The sequence below is a fragment of the Oncorhynchus mykiss genome, chromosome 27, assembly GCF_013265735.2.
Source record: "Oncorhynchus mykiss isolate Arlee chromosome 27, USDA_OmykA_1.1, whole genome shotgun sequence".
Classification (NCBI taxonomy): domain Eukaryota; kingdom Metazoa; phylum Chordata; class Actinopteri; order Salmoniformes; family Salmonidae; genus Oncorhynchus; species Oncorhynchus mykiss.
In genome coordinates this window covers 24534292-24543810 of record NC_048591.1, presented here as the reverse complement: position 1 = coordinate 24543810, position 9519 = coordinate 24534292, and the positions used below count along the sequence as shown (strand labels likewise).

Genomic DNA, 9519 nt, shown 5'->3' with positions numbered 1-9519 from the left:
ATAGCAAATTTGTTTCATAAAACATTTTATTTCAACAGGAATACATGAATTTATTTTCTTAATTTAAATGTTTAACACAATTCATGTTCTGGTGTGCTCATTAACAGTTCTTGTTATTATCTGAAGGCAAAAACATGACATATTTGTCAAAATGACATTTCTATGAAAATGAAGTCAAATCTAAACATAGCTGATGTTATGGAGGTGTAAATGCGTTGGAGCTGTCAATTCGGTGAGCAGCTGCTCTTGGTCCTTGTCACGAAGCCACACCTGTCCCCCTTGCGTTAGGATATATATAAAGTTATTACGCTTAAGTTGAAAATCATTAAAATAATTCATGAGGATTTCTATCAGCCTAACCAAGGTGTAGATTGCATCTCACATTCCAGTGTTAAAACTTGTAAACAAGGCTGCATGGGATTTCTCTTAATGCGACTCCATGCAGCAAATTTGCAATGTCCACTTTAGTTACAATGCCAGGAGCCGCTTGTGGATTTGACAGCTCTAACGCAGTTCCACCTCCGACACGCAAAAACACACATGCACACACATAGAACTTCACATATTCATCTCCTGGGTTCTTTCTGATGTGCTCTTGAACATGCTCTGTCTGGTTACCGACTCCTCTGTGGCAAAGTTGAACATATTGCGCAGGGAGCGATTGATATTCTGCTTAAAGCCTCGTCCCAGACACACATAGAGCAGAGGGTTGAGGCAGCTGTTACAGTAGGCCAGACAGAGGGCCAGAGTGTGAACCAGCTGTACGTTGGCGCTGTGCAATGAGTGCCGGGGGGTTGATAGAACCAGGAAGTCCAGTATGTGCAGTGGAAACCAGCACAGGAAGAAGCTCAGCGACACGGCAACAATGACCCTCAAGGTGCGTCTGGAGCGCGCCTCACTCACCCTCCCAGGCCCCACCCCAGACCCCCGCCTGGCCCTGCTGTACACAACCCAATGACAAGTCACAATGGTGATGAATGGCAGCACGAAACCCACCAGGAAGCGTGCTGTAGTGTTAGCCCAGGCGCTGGCTACAGTGTACAATCCCAGGCACTCTGACTTACTGGTGCTTAACTGGACCTCCTTCACATAGACAAACTGGGGGATGCTGCCCAGCAGGGCCAGGAGCCACACCCCAACACATACCCATCCAGCCTTGCGAGGCCTCCTCCAGTTCTGGCACCACACGGGCCAGCTGACCAGCAGAAAGCGGTCCAGGCTGATGAGTACCAGCAGCAGCACGCTACAGAACATAATCAGGTAGAGGAGGCCCTTGAGCAGCTTACAGGCCACGGGGCCAAAGGGCCAGTGCTGGTCCATGGCCAAGGGCACCATGAGGAGGGGCAGGGACAGGCAGCACAGCAGGTCAGCCAGGGCCAGGTTGAGGAACCACAGAGAGGTGACGGAGCGCGGCATGCGGAAGCCCGTCACCCACACCACCAGAGCGTTGCCCGGGACACCCAGCAGGAAGACCAAGCCATAGAACACCAGGGCGGACAGGTGACGGGGCCCGAGCACAGGACCAAGGCCCCCAGGCTTGACGAATTCACAATCAGTGATGTTGTAGAGACTCAACTCCTCTTCAGTGAGAATCGAGCACATATCATCCATGATTGGAGGTGACTGTTGAGGGGAAAGGAAAAGACAGTCATTTGAAAGCTACTATAATATAATTCTTGATAGAAGGGACAATCTCTACTTTTTTCACAAATACTTTTCCTAATATTAACAACATTTGAAATAGATATTTTCATAGGATATATATAAACTCTGTCAGACACCTTAAAGGGCATTTCATTTTTACATGTATTATCCAAAAAGTGTTTAAAGGCCTTGATAGTTTCATGATAAAATTAGATTATTCAAATATGTAACACAAATCTCCAAACTTCTTTTTGTTTAATTTTGTTGACAAGCTACTAACAGAGTTGACAAAAACATTTAAAACAGACATATTTTTGCCTCTAAAAACAAAAGTTCTATAACATTATTTGTCACATATAGAAAATCCTTCATTTGTAAATCCCCAATAAAAACATCCAATCAGATCTTTCAGCACTCTGACGGAGGTAACGTTAGACGAGTTTATGTTTGACAGAGTTGACAAAAAAAAGATTATTCTTCATTCAAGTGGTTTGTTTTCCCTCAGTTGCTTTATGACTTCAAAACCTAATTAAAATAAACATATTTGAACCAAAATGAATATCCTATCTTAATATATACTTAATCTATATTTATTTAATATTATTTGTTTAATTCTATCAAAATTAGAAAACTTTACAGACCACCAAGGGCTTTACAGGTGACCAAGGGCTCTATTCCATCTGTATCGTTATAGCATAACAACATTTTAAGGTCATTTATTTTTAAACCAAACGCAGTCTCCGCTAAAGCGAGAACATTGTCTTTACATTTCAATCACGTTTTAGTACTGAACTTCCGTGTCATATAATGAATAGAGCCCCAAATCTCCAGACACGTGTTTTAGGAACCTGTCACTTCCTGACCTTAGTTTCTTTTGTATGTTTCTATTTTAGGTTGGTCAGGGCGTGAGTTGGGGTGGGCATTCTATGTTTTGTTCTTGTGTTTATATTTCTATGTGTTTGGCCTGGTATGGTTCCCAATCAGAGGCAGCTGTCAATCGTTGTCTCTGATTGAGAACCATACTTAGGTAGCCTGTTTTCCCACTTGTTTGTGGGTGGTTATTTTCCATTTCAGTGTTTTTCACCATTCGCTACTGTTTTGTTTTTACTTCATTCGCTTGTTCTTTTGTTTCCTGTGTTCAGTGTAATAAATATGACGAACACTTACCACGCTGCATATTGGTCCGATATTTCCTACTCCTCAGACGACGAAGAGATTCGTTACAGAACCACCCACCACAACCGGACCAAGCAGCGTGGTAACCAGGAGCAAGAAATTGCATAACATTCCTTTTCAGTTCATATTAATTATTGCTCGTTTTTATGAGAGTTTGAAATTGGGATCCTTTGCTCTGGACAAGGGCATTTCTGGGCATAGAGCCCACATGGAAATGAACAATATTGAAAATATTTTGACATTTCCAAAAGCAAATCTTTCCCCTTATAAAATTCCACTAAATGTAATTTTTAAGCTCAAATTATGCAAAAAAAAAAATAATAATTTTACTATAAAATAAAGTTTCACTGCATGACAAGGATTGTCCCACCTTTCAAGAATCCCGGGAATTGAGAATTGTATACATATTTAAGCATTATATGTTTATAATTACATACTATTTTGATGAATTGCTATCTGCTATTGTTTTATTTGAAAGATTTAATCCATAAGTGTCCATATCCAGACCAAAATAAATAACCATAGGACTATTATCATGTCATTCATGCTGGCTTAGTTATGAAGTGACACAAATCCAGACAGAATTTTACTAAACAATATGACTTTTAAAAGTCATCATTCAAGTGAACAATACCTCTAAAATGAAATAATTAGAATCAGATAACTAATCACCAAACACTAAAGTTAAGGTGACAGTAAAGGTTGTCCTTTACCTTAGATTTCAGGCGTATGGCTCGGACGTCCACTTGTTGATGACTGTACACACCCTTTAAAACCAGGAACTGTTCTTCTTTTGCACAATTTCTGTCCACAGACCCCTTGACAATTATGACCTAACCTCCTTATGATCAGGAATTGTCAAAATGTCAAAACATTACCAAATATAGACAGGCAGATACAGTGCCTTTGGAAAGTATTCAGACCCCTTGACCTTTGTCCACATTTTGTTAGCTTACAGCCTTATTCTAAAATTGATTAATTTTTTTAAATGTATATATACAAATGTATATATACAAAATATGTATATATCACATAAGTATTCAAACCCTTTACCCAGTACTTTGTTGAAGCACCTTGGACAGCAAGTGCAGCCTCGAGTCATTTAGGGTATAATGCTACAAGCTTGGCACACCTGTATTTGGCGAGTTTCTCCCGTTTTTCTCTGCAGATCCTCTCAATCTCTGTTAGGTTGGATGGGGAGCGTTGCTGTACAACTATTTTCAGGTCTCTTCGATCGGGTTCAAGTCCAGGCTCTGGCTCGGCCACTCAAGGACAGTCAGAGACTTGTCCCGAAGCCACTCCTGTGTTTTCTTGGCTGTGTGCTTAGGGTCGTTGTCGTGTTGGAAGGTGAACCTTCATCCCAGTCTGAGGTCTGGAATGGGTTTTCATCCAGAATCTCTCTGAACTTTCTGCATCCATCTTTGCCTTGATCCTGACTAGTCTCACAGTCCCTGCTGCTGAAAAACACCCCCACAGCATGATGCTGCCACTACTATGCTTCAGCGTAGGGATGGTGCCAGGTTTCCTTCTGACGTGACGCTTGGCATTCAGGCCAGAGAGTTCAATCTTGGTTTCATCAGACCAGAGGATCTTGTTTCTCATGGTCTGAGAGACTTTAGGTGTCTTTTGGCAAACTGCAAGCGGGCTGTCATGTGCCTTTTACTGAGGAGTGGCTTCCGTCTGGCCACTCTACCATAAAGGCCTGATTGGTGGAGTGCTGCAGAGATGGTTGTCCTTCTGGAAGATTCTCCCATCTCTACAGCTCTGTCAGAGTGACCATCTGGTTCTTGGTCACCTCCCTGACCGAGACCCTTCTTACACGATTGCTCAGTTTGGGCGGGCAGCCAGCTCTAGGAAGAGTCTTGGTGGTTCCAAACTTCTTCCATTTAAGAATGATGGAGGCTACTGTGTTCTTGGGGACCTTCAATGCTGCAGAAATGTTTTGGTACCCTTGAATTTACCACAGGTGGACTCCCATCAAGTTGTAGAAACATAGCAAAGGGTCTGAATACTTATGTAAATAAGGTATTTCTGTATTTTATTTTTAATACATTTGCAAACAATTCTAATAACCTGTTTTGTCATTATGGGTTATTGTGTGTAGATTGTTGAGGATAATTTAAAAAAATCAATTTTAGTGTAACGTAATAAAATGTGAAAAAAAATCAAGGGGTCTGAATACTTTCCGAAGGCACTGTATATTGTGGCCTAGTACGTGTGCATAGCTTATCCCCCAAAAAATAATGAATTTCCCCAGAGCCACATTGCTAATGCTAGCACCTATTACTATCATTGTTATGTTCACATCAAGCCTTACAGAATCATAGTCCAACTACACTATTAAATCTGAATTTCACAATTTTATTGTTAAAGTCATTATGGTTATTACTGTACTGTTACATAAAAGATGTTGACAACATTGTTTTATATTTACAATTGGCTGGGAAGCCAAAGCTATACACATACGTGTTGAGTATGATGACAGCACCTGTACTGCAAATTTGTTTAATATCTAGATGTATCAACATATTCAACTGTCCACAGCAGATACAACAGCTGTGTTCCCTTTTGATATCAACAAGCACCTTCAGGGTTTGCATGTGTTTACTCATGTGTGTGCCCTAGCCTAGGAAGCCGACTAGCTTTAAGGGCGAGCTGCCCGGAAAAAAAAGGTCAAATATGTGTACTGTCTTAATAAAGAAAAAAATCCACCACCATTTTCGGGCAGTTTAAAATGTGGCACACCGTGTTCAACTAACACACATTTTCCAGTTTTTTTTCCGTCACCTCGCCATTTAAGCTAGTTAAGGAGGAAAGTGATGTCTTTTGCAGCCTGAATGGTGGATGCTTTATGTACGAGTCAGTCCATGGGGACCGGAGTGTATTTACTGGGAATGCACATCAATCCTAGACCATGTAGCGACCACTAAAACAGTGGTCTGGAGCAGCGTTTCTCCCCCCCCCCCCCCGGTTCACGTTTTGATTTTTGCCCTAACACTACACAGCTGATTCAAATAACCAACCCATTATCAAGCTTTGATTATTTGAATCAGCTGTGTAGTGCTAGGGCAAAAATCTAGACGTGCACCCAGGGGGGACCCAGGACCGAGTTTGGGAAACCCTGGTCTAACCCAGGGGTATTCAACTCTTACCCTACAAGGTCCGGAGCCTGCTGGTTTTCTGATCTACCGGATAATTAATTGCACCCACCTGGTGTCCCAGGTCTAAATCGGTCAATGATTAGAGGGGAACAATGAAAAAAAGCAGTGGACCTGGCTTCGAGGTCCAGAGTAGAGTTTGAAGGGTCTAACCCTTATGGGTGGAGTGCCCATATTCGCTAACCTGGCTGACAACTCTTTTGTCCAAAGTGGTGTGGAGTACCAGGCAATTAATTAAAACAATTAAATAAATACAGTACCAGTCAAAAGCTTGGATACACCTACTCATTCAAGGGTTTTTCTTTATTTTTTACTATTTTCTGCATTGTAAAATAATAGTGAAGACATCAACTATGAAATAACACATATGGAATCATGTGGTGAACAAAAGTGTTAAACAAATCAATTTGACATTTGAGATTCTTCAAAGTAGCCATCCTTTACCTTGATGACAGCTTTGCACACTCTTGGCATTCTCTCAACTAGCTTCATGAGGTAGTCACCTGGAATGCATTTTAATAAACAGGTGTGCCTTGTTAAAAGTGAATTTGTGGAATTTATTTCCGTTTGAGCCAATCAGTTGTGACAAGGTAGGGGTGGTATACAGAAGATAGCCCTATTTGGTAAAAGACCAAGTCCATATTATGGCAAGAACAGCTCAAATAAGCAAAGAGAAATGACAGTCCATCATTACTTTAATACTTGAAGGTCAGTCAATCTAGAACATTTCAATCACTTTGAAAGTTTCTTCAAGTGCAGTCGCAAAAACCATCAAGCGCTATGATGAAACTGGCTCTCATGAGGATCACCACAGGAAAGGAAGACCCAAAGTTACCTCTGCTGCAGAGGATAAGTTCATTAGAGTTACCAGCCTCAGAAATTGCAGCCCAAATAAATGCTTCACAGAGTTCAAGTAACAGACACATCTCAACATCAACTGTTCAGAGGAGACTGTGTGAATCAGGCCTTCATGGTCAAATTGCTGCAAGAAAGGACACAATAAGAAGAAGAGACTTGCTTGGGCCAAAACCACGAGCAGTGGACATTAGAACAGTGGAAATTTGTCCTTTCGTCTGATAAGTCCAAATTTGAGAATTTTGGTTCCTACCACTGTGTCTTTGTGAGACGCAGAGTAGGTGAACGGATGATCTCTGCATGTGTGGTTCCCACCATGAAGCATGGAGGAGGAGATGCGATGGTGCGGGGGTGCTTTGCTGGTGACACTGTCTGTGATTTATTTAGATTTTAAGGCACACATAACCAGAATGGCTACCACAGCATTCTGCAGAAATACGCCATCCCATCTGATTTGCACGATCATTTGTTTTTCAACAGGACAATGACCTAAAACACACCTCCAGGCTGTGTAAGGGCTATTTGACCAAGAAGGAGACTGATGGGCTGCTGCATCAAATGACCTGGCCTCCACAATCACCCAACCTCAACCCAATTGAGATGGTTTGGGATGAGTTGGACCGCAGAGTGAAGAAAAAGCAGCCAACAAGTGCTCAGCATATGTGGGAACTCCTTCAAGACTGTTGGAAAAGCATTCTTTATGAAGCTGGTTGAGAGAATGTCAAGAGTGTGCAAAGCTGTCATCATGGCAAAGGGTGGCTACTTTGAATAATCTAAAATATATTTTGCTTTGTTTAACACTTTTTTGGTTACTACATGATTCCATGTGTTATTTCATTGTTGTGATGTCTTCACTATTCTACAATGTAGAAAATAGTAAAAATAAAGAACAACCCTTGAATTAGTAGGTGTGTTAGTAGGTGTGTCCAAACAAAAATGTCCTTCTCTCCACAGAAGGGTATCAGTGATTTTCTTAAATTAAATACCCTTGATAGATGTTGTTAGATATTCCCCTTCACACTACTCCTTCAGATAACACTTCTCCCTAAGAGCTGTCCTTGGTTTTATTTATGACATTTTGCATAGAACATTACACTACTGTCTAACTTAACTTATTTACATAACATAGAAGCTTATCCCCTTTCATTGTTGGACAATATTTGAACTGTAGTTCCATTCTGTCCAGTAATCTGTTTCATGTTGACTTGTGACCCATGGTCTGTGAGGGGTTTCCTCAGGAAGATAGCAGGGGTATAGGGGTGAGGTTGGTGGCTCAGTTCAGAGCAGGTGAACTGCTTGGTGGTAGAATGGGTGTTTCATCCCTGAACGCATCTGACTGGAGGTCTGTAAGACAGAAATAATAATACTTTACCAAAGACTTATAAAGAACGACTGATTATCCTTTTGATCTTTCGTCTATGCAAGCAAAGAAGCATGGATGTATGAAAGTAAGAGATTCTGAAAAGAGAATGAGAACACGCATTTACAGAGATTGAGCGAGAGAGAGATTTAAGAGGGAGAGAAAGAGAGACAGACAGAAATACAGACAAAGAAATCCATCCACAACGTACCAATGAGGGATGTGTTCTGCTCGTGGTTGAGAACAGACGTCTCTTCCTCCTCTCCCCAGTCTGCAATATTGGCCGGGGGGATACACTGCTCCAGGAACAGATCTTCATCCTCCTCAGAACAGAAGTCCATGTCCTCCGGGGGCCACCGTAACTCGCCACTCTCCACTTCGCTCACGTCCGTGGGTTCCACCACAATGGAGGGAAGCCGCTCCTTCTCAGAGGGACTGAACTGCTGCAGGTGATTGGGAGAGCCCTCTGGACTCAGATACACCTCCACTGGGTCTGGGAAGATCTGGAGGCAGAGGGAGGGTCCAGAGGTGGGTGATTGAATGTTGGGTGACATGGATGGGGACATTAATTCACCGGTATAGATTATTGTATTGTAAAAATGAGTTAAAAGACCTATCAGGATCTATTGTTCAACAGCATGCCATTTATTAAGGGTGTTTGGAACGAGAAACATGTCTGTGATGTTGAATATTGATGCAGAGGTGGATGGGTGGCTGGGTGGCTGGGCGGATATGTACCTGGAAAGATAACCTGTTCTCGTTATTCCTCTGCGGTGACATCTCGCCCATCGATGACTCCTGGGCACCAAGCACCTCCATCCTTCTGTGTGTAAAAGATAGTTCAGCTAACTGATAACACACACACACAGTATACAAAGCCACTGGGGTGAACTACAGGAACACGGCACATGAAGACAGAAACACATTCACACTCAACATTGATGTATCACTTTACATGGCTGAGTAGACAGGCGCATACTCATACTAATGTCGTGTCTCTGACCGATTAAATTATATGACAGGCTATTTTATCAAATCGATTACCTAACGTTTGATTGATTACTTGATTGAATTATACCTTGCAACAATTAACTCGTTAATAACCTGGGGCACCAGGTTCCAAATAAACTCTTAAAGATCTGAAGATCTTTTATATCAATAGCAGTCAATTATTAATCGTCACCTTACTCAGTCTCATATGAATGTCGTAAAACTCTTGGTTCACGAACGCTAGCTAACAAGTTGAATCAGCAATACAAAAATTGGCATAATTTTTTATTTACTAAACACCTAAATAATCACATAATTACATATACATAGGATGGA

General features: G+C 41.6%; 1 protein-coding gene across 1 annotated transcript; it reads right to left on the bottom strand.

Moving 5' to 3' along the window:
- Positions 1-8: 8 nt before the first annotated feature.
- Positions 9-3582, bottom strand: c5ar (C5a receptor). The gene is given in 2 exon segments (NM_001124467.2): positions 9-1623; positions 3534-3582. A coding segment is annotated over 1 exon segment (1053 nt). The 5' UTR covers positions 1612-1623; positions 3534-3582; the 3' UTR covers positions 9-558.
- Positions 3583-9519: the final 5937 nt, after the last annotated feature.